At 44.2% G+C, this 20,333-nt stretch overlaps 1 protein-coding gene across 9 annotated transcripts in view; it reads right to left on the bottom strand.

The window, feature by feature from the left end:
* dachc (dachshund c) overlaps nt 1-20,333 on the bottom strand; it is a 662,558-nt gene that overhangs the window by 10,591 nt on the left and 631,634 nt on the right. The window contains exon 14 of one of the 9 annotated variants that reach the window (XM_070891740.1): nt 7,138-7,193. The exons of the other annotated variants lie outside the window; for them this stretch is intronic. Within the exon in view, the coding sequence (XP_070747841.1) occupies nt 7,168-7,193 (26 nt within the window). The 3' untranslated portion in view covers nt 7,138-7,167. The remainder of the gene's footprint in view (nt 1-7,137; nt 7,194-20,333) is intronic. 9 annotated transcript variants of the gene reach the window in all.

Here is a 20,333-nt window from a genome sequence, read left to right as displayed (position 1 = left end):
CTGTCATTTAAGAAACAATGTAAGTTGTTCAATGGAGTCTTTACACAATAGGTACTTTTAGGAACCAAAGGTAGTTTTCATGACACACTTGTCCTAATATTTCAAAACACCTGCAGGCCAGAACCTGTGATTCTTTAGCTCAGCATTGTTTCACTGCCACTATACTGTAGCCCTTTATCTCATTGTCCTATTATGTATGATATAGTATTGCATGATCTTCTGTTACTTAAGTGACCTGTGTGTTCAGAAAAGAAGGTTGAAAACTCCCCAAACAGATCATCATCATTATCATAGGGGGTCCCTCAAACGAGGATGACTTGCTTCCACACCGAAAGTAATGAGTTTGCAGATGTTTCAATGAAGGAGCCGATATTCCAGTCCTGAACTCCAATTGAGAGGGTGGATGATGCCTGTGCGTGGATTTTTTTAACGTGTGGTCACCGTTGCACACCAGTCACCTCACGGGCTTGACAGAGCAAGGTCTTTATCCAGTGGCAAGGGCTAACCAGGATGACTGGAGACCCGCTCTGCTGCACGGACCTAGTGCGCACACATATCGCAATGTGGGCTGGCTCGTGCTGCCCCAGGGCCCTCGGCTCTTCTGGGGCCGCTGTTTGGAGCATGGGCAGGAACATTGCTGGGGCCCAGGTACAGCAGAGGAGTGGGAAGGTCGGGGCGGATGAGCGCTGAGAGATCATGGCGGAGGTGTGACGAATGATTGAGGCAGAGGAGCTGCGAGAGTACAGTGTCTAGGACTGGCACTTCAAGCTCCCATGGCACCCAGCAATAGCTGGCACTTGAATCGGCCAGTCTTATGTGGGTTGGGTTTATCAGCTCTCAGTGCATATTCCTCTCTGAAACACAACCACACTGTGGAGTAAAGAGTTAACCACTATAACCACTGATGCAGCACTCCCAGCATGGAGCTGCGCTCAAGCAAAGCAAGGTTTGCGGATGGAGCTGCAACACATGGAAAAGCAATTAGCAATTAGCAAACTTTCTTTTCGTTGGTTTGGAAGTGTGCAATGTGAAGGTGCAACTGTATTAATCTGTTTGATGAAATCAATGCAAAAATTATACGAGGCCTTCCCAGAGATGGCAATTCTCTGCGTCAAAGCTTCATTCCCACCACTATTCTGAATCATAGATAAGTTACATTGAATTGCTAAGCCCTCGTGAGTAAAGTTGTTCCGCAGACCAAAAATACTGGGGGAATCCAAACTCAACTGGTTCTCCGCTCAGCACTTCCTTCAAGCACAGTGAGCAAAGGGGCAGTGAAGTTAACCTCGTGTCCATGCCTCAACTTGACCCCTTCCTTTGGTTACTTGACCACAGGGTGTTAATGGCTTTGCAAGCTATAACGGTGCTTATTATTCAAGGTGGATGAGATATGGCCATGACCACGAATGGGAGAGTAGGCATAATGTAGAAAAAACAATTCCATGCTCCCAATGAGGAATGGCACTTCAGTGATAGAAGTAAAAAGACAGCATTGAAACCCTAAGAGCCGAGTTTTAATTGAGCAGAGACTAATGGGATGAAACCCTTCTTTCTCTGATGGCTGGACAATGGCTTTGGGCAATCTCAACCCAATTCCAAATAATTATGGGTGGGCCCATGGACGCAAGACCATCCACAATTCAGCACAAGTTGGCACCTAATGCCTAACAGGTATCGTTTGCATTCAACATGGTAAAGATGCAAATCGTGGGCAACACGTTTGAAGATGACAAATGGTGCACTGAAACATGGGTAGCACATCCCCCAAACAACTTTGCACCCCTGGACACTTCAGATCTGCCCAAAGATTGGCAGTGTTGGCAGAAAGTCGAGGCCTGGGTGTCCAAAATGGAAAACAGTTCCATTCTTCCAATAGATATGCTGAGCTTCAGTCTGCCTCAGATAGAGCAATCTAAAAATAATCCCAATACCCAGCTCTCTCTTGCAGTAGCAGCCGCTGCTAAAATGTTTACTCGCTGTTCCCTTAACAGATGAATCGGTCTCTTCCCTCAACCATTCAGGAGAGGTGGGAGAAAATGGGGGTTGAAAAGCATCATGAATGGGACAGGCTCGATTACCAGATGGTCTTTACCTATCCATCATTGTTCGTATGTTTGTATGTCAGCTAGCCGGAATACATTTGCAGATTCAAGTACCCAGAAGCAAAGTATTAATTGTTTGGTATTGTGAACTCAAAAGGGAGATTCTCTACTACCAGATGAAGATGATAGAAAGGACATTACCGAGCTATAATTAAAAATGTATAATTCCTACTATTAGAGTCATGCTCTGATTTTGAAAGTGCTATACATACTTATAAATTTATTAATAATCAAATCGCATCTGCCTTATCACAGATTTAGAGCCAAGACATTGACTAAATCAACATCTAGGGCTAATTTCCTCTAACCTAATGTTACAGCAAGAAATTATTGGACTCTGGAATTAATTTGTGCATTTCAATTCTACCATAGCATTTGAAAGATACCAATCCCAGTTCATCAAGAATTCTTTACATAGCTTTTCATAAATGAAGTTGTATGGAATTATATAAAAAATTATCTATGGAGCTTAAAGCTAGAAATTAATACTGGCAAAATTAGCAGATGGATATTTTGTGCGTTGATGTTAACATTTCTGTTAAAATATGGACAATGGAATGTTGTACCAACATGTTAAGCAATTATCCACCATTACCACTGACAGTAATTTCTAACATATATATGTGGACTGTTTTGCTGCCTTATCAATGTAATTTTTGCAGAACAAACCTGTTTCTCAATTTTACTGCATTTCCATTCCACACCTTGACTTTGTTACAGCTTTATTGTGTTCTGTTTGTATGGGAAATCTTGCTTCAGGGCAGTGCGTGGAACTAGCCAAGGAGCTGCATGCGATGGCACTGATCGAAGTGTTGTTAACAAATATTGGGGTTATTTTAATGACATGTTGTCATATATTCAACTATCATTGTAACACATGTATAAGCTGACCTAAGTTGTACACCTTGAGAACATTGACCACAAGGGGCGAACTTGTGGGAGACACTCCTAACCTGGACTTTCAGGTATAAAAGGGGAAGCTCCACCCACCTTTATCACTTGAGGTCTTGGTAATAAAGGTAACTGGTCACAGAGTGACCTTCTCTCAAATATGGACCTCGTGTGCATTTATACTGTATAGTAAGGACATATAATTGGCGACGAGAAACTGGGATTTAAACCATGCGAGCATGGCCACTAGCAGCACAGAAGAGAGGTACTGTGTTGGTGATGATTGGGGCGACTTTATTGAGAGACTACAGCAAAGTTTTATCACTAAGGAATGGTTGGGATAGGATTCAGCCGACAAACGCAGGGCTCATCTCCTGACGGTTTGTGGATCCAGAATGTACTCCCTGATGAAGGACCTTCCAATACCAGAGAAGTCGGCAGACAAGACGTTCGAAGAGCTCAGTAAGTTGATCGGGGAACACCTAAAACTGGCGAGCAGCATGCACATGGTGAGACACCGGTTTTACACGCACCGGCGGCGAGAAAGGCAAAGTGTTCCAGAATTCGTGGCAGATCTCTGGCGACTGGCGAGCTTATGTAAGTTCCCAGATGCATGCAGAGCGGAGATGCTGCGAGATTTTTTTATTGAGCATGCTGGGGTTTTCAGGAAACTGATTGAGACCAAAGACTTGACCTTGGAAGTGGCGGCTCTGATAGCCCAGACATTTATCTCAGGGGAGGAAGAGACCAGAATGATGTATGACAAAAATCTTGGCTCAAATGCTGCAAATGACCAGGGAGTCAACATTGTTAACGCAGCACACAGTTCTCTAGGCAGACAAGAGCAATCGGACATGCCCCAGCATGTAGTCGAACCCAAAGGGGGAATTCAACAGAGACAATGGCTAGCTGAACAGCGATTCATGCCATCGCAATGGACAATGAGGCCAGTAATGGGGCCATCAACACCTGTTAATGGTGCGCTTGAGGACAGTTACAGAGACAGTCAGAGACGATCGACTGAAATTGGACCTTTTGTTTCCAACAACAGGGCCTCCAACTCATGCTGGAGGTGTGGAGTCAAACGCTCAGCCAGAACTTGCAGGTATCAGCAATATACCTGCAGAAACTGCAACGTCAGCGGTCACTTGGCGCATATGTGCAGGAAGCCTGCAGCCAGGTTGACGTACGAGGAGGACGGGCCCGATGTAAGCCCTACGAGGCTAAATGAATAATGGGGGAAATCGCTGGAAGCTGAAGTTCAGCGAGTTCATGTGGAGCACATACACAGTTCATATACCAGGATGCCACCGATAATGATGAAGTGCTCTTCAATGGCATCCCAGTATTAATGGAGCTAGACATGGGGGCCAGCCAGTCCCTGATGAGTATCAAACAGTTCGAAAGGTTGTGGGTGTCCAAGGCCAGGAGGCCAAAATTATTGCCGATTGACGCACAGCTACGGACATATACAAAGGAGATCATACTGGTGCTAGGCAGCGCCACGGTAGTTGTGACCCACAAAGATTCGGAGAACAGGTTGCCACTCTGGATTGTCCCGGGGGACGGTCCCGCACTACTGGGGAGGAGTTGGCTTGCTGTCATGAACTGGAAATAGGGCGATGTCAATGCAATTTCTTCTGTGGAGTGAGTATTATGCTCACAGGTCCTGGACAAATTTGACTCATTATTTCAACCGGCATTGGCACTTTCATGGGGGCCAAGGTAGTGATTCACATAATCCGGATGCCAGGCCAGTACACCACAAGGCCAGAGCGGTGCCGTACATGATGCGGGAAAAGATAGAATGCGAATTGGACCGCCTGCTGAGGGAAGATATCATCTCGCCAGTCTAATTCAGTGACTGGGCGAGCCCGATCATGCCAGTGCTCAAGGCGGATGGGTCGGTCAGGATATGTGGTGATTACAAGGCCACCATCAATCGGGTGTCACTCTAAGACTAGTACCCGCTACCAAGAGCGGCGGACCTCTTTGCGACTCTATCAGGTGGCAAACTTTTTTCAAAATTGGACCTGACCTCAGCTTACATGACCCAGGAGCTGGTGAGTGAGTCGAAGAAGCTGACCACCATCACGACACATAAGGGGTTGTTTGAGTATAACAGATGTCCATTCGGGATTCGTTCGGCCGCCGCGATCTTTCAGCGAAATATGGAAAGCCTCCTCAAGTCGATTCCAAGGACGGTGGTTTTTCAAGACGACATCCTCATCACGGGTCACAATACTGAAGGACACCTCCACAACCTGGAGGAGGTGCTACGCAGACTGGACCGGGTAGGGCTGCGACTGAAAAAGGCAAAGTGCATCTTCTTAGCTCCTGAGGTAGAATTCCTGGGGAGGAGGGTAGCAGCAGATGGGATCAGACCTACTGCGTCCAAAATGGAAGCGATCCAGAGAGCACCCAGACCCATAACACGATGGAGTTGGGTTCGTTCCTGGGGCTCCTGAACTATTTTGGTAACTTTCTTCCAAAATTGAGCACGCTGTTAGAGCCGCTACACGTGCTTCTACGCAAAGGTCGTGATTGGGTCTGGGGGGACAGCCAGGAAAGGGCTTTTGATGGAGCATAACAAATTGCGTGCTCTAACAAACTGTTAACGTTCTATGACCCGTGTAAGAAACTTGTGTTAACGTGCGATGCGTCGTTCTATGGGGTCGGGTGTGTGCTGCAGCATGTGAATGCCAATGGTCAGTTACAGCCGGTAGCTTATGCCTCCAGAAGTCTGTCCCAGGCAGAAAGGGGCTATGGGATGGTAGAAAAGGAAGCGCTAGCATGTGTATATGCAGTAAAAAAAATGCACCAGTACCTGTTTGGCAGGAAATTTGAGCTGGAGACAGATCACAAACCCCTAACATCCCTTTTGGCCAACAACAAGGCCATAAATCGAATGCATCGGCCCGCATACAGAGATGGGCTCTTACGTTAGCCGCCTATGACTATACTATTCGGCACAGACCGGGCACTGAAAACTGCACCAATGCACTCAGCAGGCTCCCACTAGCCATCACTGAGGGGGCAACTGAGCATGATGCTGAGATGGTCATGGCTGTTGAAGCTTTCGAAAGCGAAGGCTCACCTGTGACAGCCCGTCAGATTAAAGTCTGGACAAATAAAGACCCGCTACTGTCTTTAGTTAAGAAATGTGTCCTGAATGAGGACTGGGCAGCCACGTATGGGCCATGCCCTGAGGAATTTAAACCATTTCATAGGCGTAAGGAAGAACTCTCGATTCAGGCAGATTGCCTACTGTGGGGAAACCGAGTAGTCATGCCCCAGATGGGCAGAGAGGTGTTTATCAGAGAACTTCACAATGAGCATTGTCATGATGAAGGCAATTGCCAGGTCACACGTTTGGTGACCAGGGATAGATGCAGACCTGGAACTTTGTGTTCGCAGGTGCAACACGTGTGCTCAGCTGGGCAACGCACTCAGGGAAGCCCCCCTTAGCCCCTGGTCCTGGCCTGCCAAGCCATGGTCACGCATCCATGTGGACTACGCAGGTTCTTTCATGGGAAAAATGTTTTTGGTTGTAGTAGACGCCTGCTCCAAATGGATTGAGTGTGCCATTTTAAATTCAAACACATCCTCTGCCACGGTAGAAAGTCTACGGGCAATGTTCGCAGCCCATGGTCTACCGGATGTCTTGGTCAGCGACAATGGCCCGTGCTTCACAAGCACTGAATTCCAGGACTTCATGGCAGGCAATGGAATCAACCATGTCAGAACGGCACCATTCTAGCTGGCCTCAAATGGCCAGGCGGAACGAGTAGTGCAGATAATCAAACAGGGGATGCTCAGAATCCAAGGGGGTTCCCTACAAAGCCGCTTATCACCTCCTGTTCGCCAATAGATCCCGACCACACTCACTCACAGGGGTTCCACCCGCAGAGCTGCTAATGAAAAGGATGCTCAAAACCAGGTTATCCCTTATACACCCTACTATGAAAGAAATTGTTGAGAGCAGGCGTCAGTCACAATGTGACTACCATGACAGGAATGCGAGGGCGCGATGTATTGATGTCAATGACCCTGTTTTTGTCCTTAATTATGCTGCAGGGCCAAAATGGCTCGCAGGCACTGTGATTGTCAAAGAGGGAAATAGGGTTTTGGTAGTTAAACTTACCAATGGACAAATCTGCCGCAAACACGTGGATCAAACTAAAAGGAGATTCAGCAACCCTATAGAAGAAGCAGAGGAAGAACACAATGTAGAGTTTACTCCACCACAGGTGACCGGAAACCGGAACCCGGAACCAAGTGGAGGAGAGCCCAGTCACTGTGGGCAGTGCGGACAGGCCTGAGGCACCGCAAACAGCAGACACTCAGGCCAGCGCCCAACAACCGGAGCCCCAACTCAGGTGCTCTCCAAGGGAGCGTAAACCACCAGAGAGACTTAACCTGTGATCCCAATAAGACTTTGGGGGGGAGGTGATGTCATGTATTCAACTATCATTGTAACCCATGTATAAGCTGACCTAAATTGTACACTTTGAGAACATTGACCACAAGGAGTGAACTTGTGGGAGACACTCCTAACCTGGACTTTCAGGTATAAAAGGGGAAGCACCACCCACCTTCATCACTTGAGATCTTGGTAATAAAGGTAACTGGTCACAGAGTGACCTTCTGTCTAGTATGGGCCTCGTGTGCATTTATACTGTATAGTAAGGACATATCACATGTATTTACAATATATCATATGGGCCAAGATGGGAGAGGTAGTACTGAAGAACAACAGACTACAATGAGCTGTTCCCCATCTCTGTTATCTCCTCCAGCCCTACAATCTTCGGAGATCTCTGCGCTCCTGCAATTCTGGCCTCTTGCGTAATTGATTTTCTTCGCTTCACCATTGGTTGCCATGCCTTCAGCTGCCTAGGTCTTAAACGCTGGAACTCCCTTCACTAAACCTCTCCACCTCTCTCTCCTCCTTTAAGACACTCCTTAAAACCTACGTCTTTGACCAAGCTTTTGGTCCCCTGTCCTAATAGCTCCTTATGTGACTCAGTGAAATTTTGATTGATAATTCTCCTGAGAAACACTTTTGGACATTAATGGCGCTATATAAATGGAAGTTGTTGTTGTTGAATGACTCATGCTCTTTGCTGACTTTGCTTATCTTCTTATAATTTAATAACATAAATTACAATTGACCAAAGGACTGTGTAGTAATGGTGTGCTCCATCTTTGAGATGATGGAATGGAGAGGGGTGGGCGAACATGGTGGAGGGCATCAGGGAGCTAAAGACTGACTGAACCAATAGTACCCCACAAAAGCAAATCTCTCAGTCAGTCATGGAAAAGTCTGCAACGAGGAAAAATGATCATTCCCACCTGTCTGATGGCAGAAATCTACAGCAGGAAAGGCAAAGAACCTGACAAACAATATCCATAAAAATAGGCCAAAGTGATTCTCTTTCACATTATGCTCATACAAAAACTCTTATTGAGGCATCAAATTCTTGTGGTTGTCAAGCTGGCATTTTTATTCCAGAGAGTAAATTGATGGAGAAATATCTTAAGTTGCAGATTCTTTCTTCACAGCCCACAGGGAAAGGGGAAAGTACATCAGAGTTACAGGATAGCAGTCTAAGCAGGAGTGTAGGTTAATACCATTTTATGCAAAAGTAAATGAAAGTCTCTGCAGCACATCATCATTAACATATATTAAGCTTCTCCCACTGCTCCTTATATTTGTTTGAAAGAAAGAAAGTGATCAGCATCAAATATTTTACTGCACCCCAGAAAAGCAGAATCCACTCATTTGTAAATGTCACCATCATCCACAAGGTTAGCATTGTCGGGAATAAAACAAGCCAGCTTGAACCATTATAGCGACTTCTTCATGAAAGAGCTTAATACACTTTCAATAGCTTAAAATAGTCTGCGGAGGCTAATTAAAAGGGATACTTGCCGTGTTCAAAGTTTTATTAAAAAAAATTAATTATTTGTAATAGGAATTGTAATGCCATTTAATTAGTCAAACCCGGCTCCGAGCTGCAGTTGGTCTCCTTTACCTTTCGTATCGGTACTTCACAATAAACTTCAAGCTGTGCACTATGCAACGAGGGAAAAATTTACTGGGGCCCGGGTAATTTTAGAAACAATTTGGAATAGACAGAGACAATGCTACGTGGCCTACAGGATTTGCTCCGGAAATATATGAGGAATGTTGTCTTCCTCTTTGAAAACTAATTTAGAATTTTGCAGTTCTCAGTGCTATTCACAAGAAAATTAGAACAAAACCAGGGCCTGTGAAAGCTGCAAATGTTCTTTAAAGAAAGAATAAATATTCAATTAGATGTTGAATAAAACAAAGAAATGATTTTGGCCTCTTTCAGCATAAAATACCTTTGAAAGATTAATTAATACATGCACATTATGCAAATTAGGCACATGCAAATATTTTATGAAGACAATTAAGGGAGGCATTAATTACTGCCTTTTTGCTTCGATGAGATTCGTTCTTTTTCTCCCCTCTGCAGTTTAACTCTTTAAGTGATGAACCCTTTGATTGGGTGTGTGACTAGCATAGCAGAGTACTCCCTGTACACTCACACGCAAAAAACATTAAACAAGGGACTTTGTTAAAATAATCTGAATACACATTTATATAATATAGATCGATTCCAGGTGCTGTGGGGAGGATCAACAGCATTTTCTGACACAATGTACTGCCAGTAATTAAGAGCCTGAAAGTGAATTTGAACTCGTTCTTGGAAATGATTCAACTTCCTCAAAAGCAATTAATTTGCTTTGCCTGTGCTAATATAGTGGAATTATAAAGCGTGACACAAGACAAATAGAAATAATTAGTTCCCCAAAATGATGTTCTCATTAATGCAGTCTTAACAGTGCAAAAACATTATTGCACTGGGTTTATTTTCTGTCCCCTGTCACAGTGACCGTGATGAAGTAGTACACATCTAAATTAAGAGTTTTTATTGGTGGTGTCATATTTTTAATACATTTCTAAAGGTTCTAGGTCACTGCTGTATAGAATTTACAAAACTGCCTGCAGCTCATGCCTCTTAGAACGGGACAATGCTCAGCAATTATTGTGCAAGGCACAAATGTAAATCCTTATCTAAGAGCAACCTTTAAACTATTGAACAGTGCAAAAAATTCTTTCTGCTAATGCCTGCAATAAATTGCATCCTTTGTTTTCGTTAATCAATCTTGTCGGCGATCGATTGCACGTGTCTGACGAACTGTCAAGCCCCAGAATGACAGTGCCAAAGAGGAGAAAGGGCAACGAGTGTATGAGGTTTGGTTCCTGTGCATTGTATGGCGCTCTGAAAAAGGGGCTTGAACATTTTATGAAAAGAAAACAATGGAATTTCACTGATCTCAGTTTCAATGCGAACATATTTATACAGCTTATTTTATGCAGGGAGGCATTTAGAATCCCAAGCACTAGAAAATGTGGGCTTAGAGCCTTGGACCATATATTAACTGTGCACAATGTAGCTTTAATTAATCGTAGGGACAAAACCTGTCATCTGATAAAAATTCTATGTTACTACTGTCAAGCAAAACAAAAGAGAGGAATAAAAAGCAACGAGGACTTACTATTTGTCCTGTAGGCTCCAATAAGGACAGATTGTGTGATTACATTTTATTGCACAGGCCCCGATAAGATTTCTGGGCCAGATTATCAATAGTAAACCCCTTGCTTCCCCTGCTAAAGACAAAAGCTTATATTTTCAACCTGATGCAAGCAGATCTGTTTTTTTTTTTAAATGTGCTGTTAAGTGTCTCACTTGCTTCGGAAGCCATTTTAAAGCTACAGCTGTAAATTTGTATTTGTCAATTTACACTTGGATTTCAACCCAAATTTTCATGTGGAAATGGCGTGAGGTTATTTACCCCGAATCCCAGTTCCGAGCACAATCTCCTCACTTAGCAGACCGAAGCTGTGCTCCCCGAACCGAAGCCTTACATTAGGCTGGTGAGAATTTTCTTTTGAAGAAAGAACTTGCATTTGTATCGCAGCTTTTCACAAACTCAGGACATCTCAAAGCACTCGAAGTGTAGTCAAAGCAGGAACCGCGGCAGCCAGTAAGTGCACAGCCAGCTTACACAAACAGCAATGTGATAATGATCAGCTAATCTGCTTTAGTGATTTTAGTTGAGGGATAAATCGCCAAAGAGAACCCCCACCCCACCCTCTGCTCATCTTTGAATAGTGTCATGAGAACCCGAGAAGGTAAGTGGGACCTCAGACAGTGCAGCACTCTCTCAGTACCACACTGGAGTATAAACCTGGATTATACGCTCAATCTCTGGAATGGGACTGACTCAGAAGGTTTACATGAATTTCCTAGCATTCTCTTTTGTTGGGAAGTGACGGTGATCTAGAATTCAACATACTTGCCAGCCTGGTAAGAAAACAATGCTTCAGCACATGAAGTGGGAGCAGTAGCATAGTGGTTATGTTACTGGACGAGTAACCCAGAGGCCTAGACTAATGATCCTGAGTACGTGAGTTCAAATCCCACCTCAGCAGCTGGGGGAAAAATGGGTGTGTGACAGGCACTGGTAACATACCCAAGTTATTTAAGTGAGATTCAAAGTCCAATTTAGGAATTGTGCCTGAAAATTGGCCTTAACTCAAGTGTCCTGAGTCTGATGGTGGTCAAGTGCTCTTATCCAGGGCTCATCCTTTCCTATTCTTGAGTTATGCAAGGCGACTCCACTTTTCTCTATGGAAAAGTGTCTGATTCCCACTAAATGGTCGCCATTTCACTGTCGGTGATGGGTTGCGACTCCACTCATGATTGCAGCCCACATTGTGAAAGCAATCATCCCGAACTTGCGCCCCCACCCCGCCGGAGGTTCCTGGCTAATTAAAAGGCAATGGATTTGATGACGTGACATCACTTGGTTTCCTTAAAGGGATCATGCCCACATTCATGTTGACAGTTGTGCTGTCAGTGTTCTACAGCATTGAGGTGCTGCAAGCACTGCATGGAGGTGCACGGCTGTACCCAGGCTCTCGCATGACTCCCTCCAGATGCTTATGGAGGGAGTCACTGCACACAGGGAGGTTCTCTTCCCTTCCAATGGGTAGACAAGACTTCCCCTGGAGACCAATGCAAGGCCTGGTTGCACAAGCAGGGATGTCATCAAGAGGACCAGGCTGCATTGGCGCAAACCTTTCAATGATCTCAGTAAATCATGAAACATTACTTCAAAGCCACACTCAACCTTATCCTGCTGTGCCCCGCCTTCCCTACCCTACTCCTGCACATCCTTATTTACACCAACTTACCTTGCACTCATTCCTCTCTTTCTTTCTACATTATCACATCCCCATCTCACTAGCCACCCCACACATTCGCCCGCATCCCAGTGCAATTATATCAACTAACAACACACAAGGGTCGGCACTTGGGTTTTTTAGCCAATGTTCATGTCGAGTTTCTGCTAATGTGTTGTCAAACATTGAAAGCTTTATTTTGAACACTGCGATCTTGGATAGATTTATGTGCACCTTTGGAAGTGGCTTAGTGAGTTGTAGTGAATGGTGAGGCATCAGGGTACCTACCTTATACAATGGTGATGAGTGTGAAAGGAATGGCTTGGGCATTGCAGGGATGCTTTATGGTGCTGGTGTGGGGTGGTGCAGACCTGGCACATCATGTGGCAACCAGAGTGTACAGCGTCAAGTGAAGTAAATCTGGCTATGGTGAGGCCATCCCTGGCATTCTGGGTCGCAATGTGGTCAGGTGCTGATGCCCCCTGTCCTGTGCAGCATCAGGTGATTGCGGAGAAGGTTGGTGTTGTTGTTGGTGATGCTGGTGTGTTTAGTGACATTGGTGTTGGGGCTGATCATGGTGGGATTCTGAGGACCAATGTGAGATTTTCTCAAGGGCACCGATGCTGATGGAATAGATGGCAGCTGAAGTTGAGATGACAGAAGCGATCTGTCAATGGTGAGAGAGATTGCTCCAAGGAGGTGACAGTGGATAGAGAGTTCACTGCAAATACTTCTAACCTGCATACAGCACATAAGTGCTTTCCAAAGCCTGAAGGCTTCAGCTTCTGACATTGGAAAGTGAACAGCTGTGAAATAGTAGCTTTTATACCACGTCTGCAGCTGTCCAATTAGTGAAAGCAATGGAGAGTCATTGAGAACCCAACACACTTATCTGACGTGTTCCCCGAGATATGTGAACCTCAAAAAAAAATTGCAAAAATGGTAAGTACCGGGTAAAATTATTTTAAAATATCTTGAAAATACCTCTGAATTATATTAGTTGGCTGGCCCGTCGCTTGGTGTTGGGACTGTGAACCACAGCCAGGCCTGGCACTATGGAAACTTACAAGGAGATTGTATCAGAGCGGGAGACCGCCCCGCTGTCAATCATAGCCATTTGGACAATGGCCCCACCTCCAAACCTGCAGTCGCAGGGCTGGTAAGATTCCGGTCACTGGCTCTCTCAACATCCCAAAGTACATGGGCAATTCAGCATTTATAGTCATGAACCTCTATCCGATCACTAAAAAACTATAACCGTTCTCCACTAGCAGAAAAAGTAACTATCTAGTTATATAATTAAATGTTTTAGATCTAGATCTGTCCCTTGTGTCAAACCATTCAAAAGCTCACACTACAAAGCCACGATTGATTCAAATAACCATTCTCTATTATAAAGTTCACCATGTTAATTGAGTCTAATGTCCCACTGATAAAAAACAAAACCAATCTAAAAACTGTTCCATTCACTGCTTAGATATTGAAAGCAGCTTTATCAGCGATAAGCAAGCAGCACAAATCCACCCAATCAAATCACGCACAATGTTTTGAACCATGCAATCTGGAAGTAGCAGCTATGACAAAGTCAACAATTTTTGCCAAATTACTTTTGGCTGCCATTTTGCTTCCTCATTCAGATCAGTAAATACAGCTAAAAATAACATAACAAACACATTACAAACAGACATAATTCTGAAAAAAAATCACTAAACATACCCACAGAATTAGTTATTTAATGTCAGAAATGTGTGAAGTGGAGCACTGCGTGATGCGGTATGTCAGTGGCCTTTCAGCTCTGGGGCTTGGGTTCATGTCCTGCTTAGATTGAGGAGATTATAGTTTGCGAGTGCCCTCAAACTAACTCCTAGTGGGCATAGGCCTACAGCACAAAAAAAGCCAATTCTGCAATATTGTCCATGTCACTCAGTCATCATGATTGGTTTCAGAAATGGAACACTGGTAGGGGTTGCTGTTCTAAGATTGGGGCTGAGGCAAATTATTGGGATGGGAACTGACGAGAGCTAGGCTTTGTATGAGGCTGTGCTATAACCTCACTTGGAAGTGTTTGATGCAGGCTTGAGTGACATCCCTTATTTTTAAAGTTTTTGCACATTGTAAAGTAACAAAAGTGTGAAAACAAATGTCCCTTACTTATCCCTATCCTTGCTGGGGTTTGGGGCTTGTGTGCAGGGTTGGAAATGTCATCTAGTCGCTGGGAATTCCAGCTCCAAACCCCATTCCTAAGTGTGTGAGAAAAATACATTAGTCTACCCTAACAGCCCATCTCACATGACAACCAGGCAATAAATGAACAAAGATCGGGTGCCAGAAATAACAGATTCGGAATAAATAGATTTAATTTTTCCACCATTGAAACAATTAGATAACAATGCTGTGCTCATAATGTAAGCCTTGACTTCTCGCTCATCAGTCAGAAGATCGTAGGATTTGAGTACATATAAACTGGACACTTCAGTGTAGTACTGACAAGGGGAAGAATAAAGTTTACTTGCACCCTTAGCAAGTTTGGTAAAGTGATTTGTTAGTGGTATTACAGAGGTTATCTTTGTAAGACTGTCAGGATTAGCCTGCAGATGGACTCTGATTCAAAGCATAAACAACATTCCGAGTACTGGTCTAGAAGTGAGCAGTACTACAGGAGATTTAGCAGTAATTTAAAAATGATCTAACTTGGAACCGATAGTCTGCGTTGATCTGAGAGATTTATGCAAGTGAACAAGTATAATGAACAGTGTGGGGCCAAGCTTTCCAATGGTTTATATTATGGAACACATTTCTTAGATACTAAAGCTCAAGAAATCGGGGCAGAGTCCATTTGTGCCAACATCACCTTCCCCTTTATAGTATTGTATGTGCTGTGGCTCTGGTTCAGTGGGCAGCACACTCGCCTCTGAGCCAGAAGGTCATGGGTTCAGGTCCCACTCCAGGAACTTGAACACATAAATCTAGGCTGACAGTCCCAGTGCAGTGCTGAGGGAGTGCTGCACAATCAGGGGGGGGGGGCAGTGTTGAGGGAGTTTTTTGGATGAGACTTTAAACCAAGGTCCTATCTGCTCTCTCAGTAAAAGATCCCATGGCACTATTTTGAAGAAGAGCAGGGGAATTCTTTCCCTGTGTCTTGGCCAATATTTATCCCTCAATCAACATAACAAAAACAAATTATGTGGTCATTATCACATTGCTGTTTGTGGGAGCTTGCTGTGTGCAAACTGGCTGCCATGTTTCCTCCATTACAACAATGACTACACTCCAAAAGTACTTAATTGGCTGTAAAGTGTTTTGAGATGTCCGGTGGTCGTGAAAGGTGCTATATAAATGTAAGTCTTTCTTTCTTTCTTTCTTTCTTGTAGGATGGCCAAGGCTTCCCCAAAGCAATGAACCTGGGACTGCACCTATAACAACAACTTGCATGGCAAAACATTCCAAGGCGCTTTACAGGAGTGATTATCAAACAAAATTTAACACTGAGCCACATAAGGAGATATTAGGGCAGGTTGGTCAAAGAGGTAGGTTTTAAGGAACATCTTAAAGGAGGAGAGAGAGCTAGGGGGGCGGAGAGGTTTGGGAGGGAATTTCAGAGCTTGGGGACTCGCCAGCTGCAGGCACGGTCACCAATGGTGCAGCGATTAAAATCGGGGACGCACAAGGGGCCAGAATTGGAGGAGCACAGAGGTCTCGGAGGGTTGTGGGGTTGGAGTAGGTTACAGAGACAGGCAAGGGTGAGGCCATGGAGGGATTTGAAAACACCAATGCGAATTTTAAAATCGAGGAGTTGCCGGACCGGGAACCAATGTAAATCAGCAAGGACGGCGATGATGGGTAAACTGGACCTGTTGAGAGTTAGGATACGGGCAAATGAAAAGAAAGACTTGAATTTATACAGCGCCTTTCATGACCTATGGATGTCCCAAAGCACTTTACAGCCAATGAAGTACTTTTTGATGTGTAGTCATTGTTGCAATGTAATGCAATTAGTGCACAGCAAGCTCCCACTTGCAGCAATCTGATAATGACCACTGATGTTATTAGTTATGTTTGCTGCATGATACATATTGGCCAGGGCAGCTGAGTTTTGCATAGCTCAATTTTTGAAGGTGGGATGTCAGCCAGGAGACCATTAGAATGGTTGTCCAGAGATAACAAAGGAATGGATGAGGGTTTCAGCAGAAGATGAGCTGAGCAGGGGCGGGGTCTGGCGATGTTACAACAGGTGATTAGAGAGATAGAGATAGAGAGATAAAGAGGTTGAAATAAAGAGAGAGATAAAGAGAGATAGATAGATAGAAAGAAAGAAAACTGCAATGCTTGGGGGAAGGCAAGGGGGTGGGGGTGCACGTTGAAAATCTATCCTTTCTACATGATTTAAAATGATCGCACCTTTATTCGAATGTGCCTGAATTAGCTGAGTTAAATGGTGTATATCAAATTACTCTGGCTCTTCAAACATCTCAGCTAATTGAAAGTAAAAGAAGAAACTAGCCCAACTGCTGCTTCTAGCTCAGTCAGTGTGGATACACTGGTAATAAAAAGTGACATCATTGTCAGCCTGCAACAAAGCGTTTCCACCTCAGCTTTGATTTATAGATACCCCGGGGGCGGTGTATAAAACACTTTGCACCTGCACTTTTCTTTCTTGCCTCTTGGCATCAGTTACAGCTCATTACCATACTGATCTCACCTTCTCTTGAAAGGTGACATTATAATACGAGGATTTTTTTTCCATGAAAATGAATGATGGGTAACAAATGGATCAAAGGTGTCAGAATAAGTGGAGCTGAGATGACATTAAAGGAATACATTTGTGATAATGTTATCCTGGGAATGAAATAAAGTGAAGACGGTGAAGGGGGGAGGAGTGGGTGCGCGGAGGCGAGGGGAAACTAGAAGAGCATCAGGCAGAGAACTTTTTTCAAACAGAAGTGGTTAAATGTAGAATGCTGACAATTAGATGAATTCTTTTGAAATCAAAACAAGAACAGGGCTACCCAAAAATAGCATTCACAGGTCAATGGAGGTTTTGTTGTGACTTTAAGATAAATATATTGTATTGCCACATAATTGGGATAGTGCCAGCTAATCTTTCCAAATCATTACTTCGGACTCATTACAAAATTCCACCATCCAGCAACTTAGTAGAGAAATTTAGCAGGCCCCAAATTCCTCAGTGCATAATCCAGTAGTTACACGATGCTCACACTCACCAGCGTCTGATGGGTGCCAGCACTGCCATGGCTACATAGGAACATTGGAACATTGGATCATAGATAAAAGTTCACGGGGTTGGGGGTAATATATTGGCATGGATAGAGGATTGGCTAACTAACAGAAAACAGAGAGTCGGGATAAATGGCTCATTCTCTGGTTGGCAATCAGTAACTAGTGGGGTGCCGCAGGGATCAGTGCTGGGACCCCAACCATTTACAATCTATATTAACGACTTGGATGAAGGGACCGAGTGTAATGTAGCCAAGTTTGCAGACGATACAAAGATGGGAGAAGTAATGTGTGAGGAGGACACAAAAAATCTGCAAAAGGACACAGACAGGCTAAATGAGTGGGCAAAAATTTGGCAGATGGAGTACAATGTTAGAAAGTGTAAGGATTGGCAGAAAAAAATCAAAGAGCACGTTATTATTTAAATGGAGAAAGATTGCAACGTGCTGAGGTACAGCGAGACCTGGGGGTACTTGTGCATGAAACAGAAAAGGATAGTATGCAGGTACAGCAAGTGATCAGGAAGGCCAATGGAATCTTGGCCTTTATTGTAAAGGGGATAGAGTATAAAAGCAGGAAAGTCTTGCTACAGTTATACAGGGTATTGGTGAGGCCACACCTGGAATACTGCATGCAGTTTTGGTCTCCATATTTACGAAAGGATATACTTGCTTTGGAGGCAGTTCAGAGAAGTTTCACTAGGTTGATTCTGGAGCTAAGGGGTTTGACTTATGAGGAAAAGTTGAGTAGGTTGGGCCTCTACTCATTGGAATTCAGAAGAATGAGAGGTGATCTTATCGATACGTATAAGATTATGAGGGGGCTTTACAGGGTGGATTCAGCGAGGATGTTTCCACTGATAGGGGAAACCAGAACTAGAGGGCATAATCTTAGAATAAGGAGCCGCTCATTTAAAACTGAGAGGAGGAGAAATTTCTTCTCTGAGGGTTGTAATTCTGTGGAATTCGCTGCCTCAGAGAGCTGTGGAAGCTGGGACATTGAATAAATTTAAGACAGAGATAGACAATTTCTTAACTAATAAGGGAATAAGGGGTTATGGGGAACGGGCAGAGAAGTGGACCTGAGTCCATGATCGGATCAGCCAAGATTGTATTAAATGGCGGAGCAGGCTCGAGGGGCCATATGGCCTACTCCTGCTCCTATTTTTTATGTTCTTCTTGGAACAGGAGTGGGCCATTCATTCATGGGATGTGATGCATTGCTGACAAGGCAGGCAGTTATTGCTCATCCCTAATTGACCTTGAGAAAGAAGGTGGTGGTGAGCCACCTTCTTGAACCATAGAGGGTAGTTATAAGTCAAGCACATTGCTGTGGGCCTGGAGTGACATGTAGGCCAGACCAGGTAAGGACAGCAGACTTCCTTCCCGAAAGGACATCAGTGAACCAGATGTGTTTTACAACAATCCAGCAGCTTCATGGTCACCATTACTGAGACTAACTTTTTATTCCAGATTTAATGAACTGAATTTTAAATTCCCCAGCTGCCATGGTGGGATTTGAACTCATGTTTCTGGATTACCAGTCAAGCAACATAATCACTATGCTACCGTTCTGTCAATGAGATCATGGCTGATCTGTACCTAAACTTCATTTGCCCACCTTTGCTCCATATTACTTCGCACCCATACCTAACAAAAATCTACTGATCTCCATCTTGAACATCTCAATTGCATTACTGGCATCTGACAGGCCCATGTGGGCAGAAGATTTGGCCACCAGAAATATGGTGGGTCTCAGGGAAATTTAAGGATTATTTTTAAAAGAAAGAAGAAATAATATATAGCGCCTTTCACAATCTCAGGATGTCCCAAAGTGCTTCACAGGCAATTAAGTATTTTTGAACTGTAATCACTGTTGTAATACAGGGAAATGCGGCAGCCAATCTGTGCACAGCAAGGTCCCACAAACAGCAATGAGATTTATCTGTTTTAGCGATGTTGGTTGATGAATAAATATTGGTCATAACACCAAGGAGAACTTCCCATCTCTCTTTCGATACTGCCATTGGATCTAGGTTCACCTGAGAGTGCCCCATCTGAAAAACAGCACCTCTTACAGAGTGCAGCATTCCCTCAGCACTGCACTGGAGTGTGCTCTGGTTGCTGGGTGGTGCTTGAACCCACAATCTTCTGACTCTCAGGTTAAGGTGCTACTAACTGAGCCAAGGTGGTAATCTCTGGATTGCTTCTTGTACTATGCACAAGCCAGGTTAAAGAGAGAAAGGTTAACAAAAGCAATATGTGCCTGCAGGGCTGGTGCCTTTGCAGCAGGCGAGATGCAAACTGTAGCTGGCTCCAACAGGGCATCAACGGGCCTGAAACAAACATCACCTCAGTTTCCAAAGACTCCTGTAGTAATGCGCTTGCTAGTTACTTTACACCTTTCTGTCACTGAAGGAGCACCGAGGAGAAGTAGAACAATAAGATTGAAAGGGCACTCCATGCTTGGCACCAAGGGAAAGCAAGGTAAGAAAGATAAGAGTGGGATTAACAAATTGGCACAGGTGGAGAAATGTCTTGGAGAATGTTTTAGAAATGACGTGTGCCAGCATGGCAGCATTCGAATGCAATTAATATACTGCCGTCATATTTGGGTGGGGGCTTTTGGCTTCTAACTTCGTTAGAGGCCTGAATGTGGCATTGCCTGTCCCTGTCCTATGTCACTCTTCCAGCTCTAACTGGGCAGTCAATCAATGGAAAATCCAGCCTTAATGTCTGCCACAAAGACAATGAGGTAGATTTTAGTGTTCGGCTTCTGGTCAGTAAACTGGTAGGTGGATTAATGGAATGACAATCAGGCAG

The sequence above is a fragment of the Pristiophorus japonicus genome, chromosome 10, assembly GCF_044704955.1.
Source record: "Pristiophorus japonicus isolate sPriJap1 chromosome 10, sPriJap1.hap1, whole genome shotgun sequence".
Taxonomy (NCBI): domain Eukaryota; kingdom Metazoa; phylum Chordata; class Chondrichthyes; family Pristiophoridae; genus Pristiophorus; species Pristiophorus japonicus.
The sequence above is the reverse complement of the archived record's forward strand: the minus strand, read 5'-3'. Positions and strand labels throughout refer to the sequence as shown.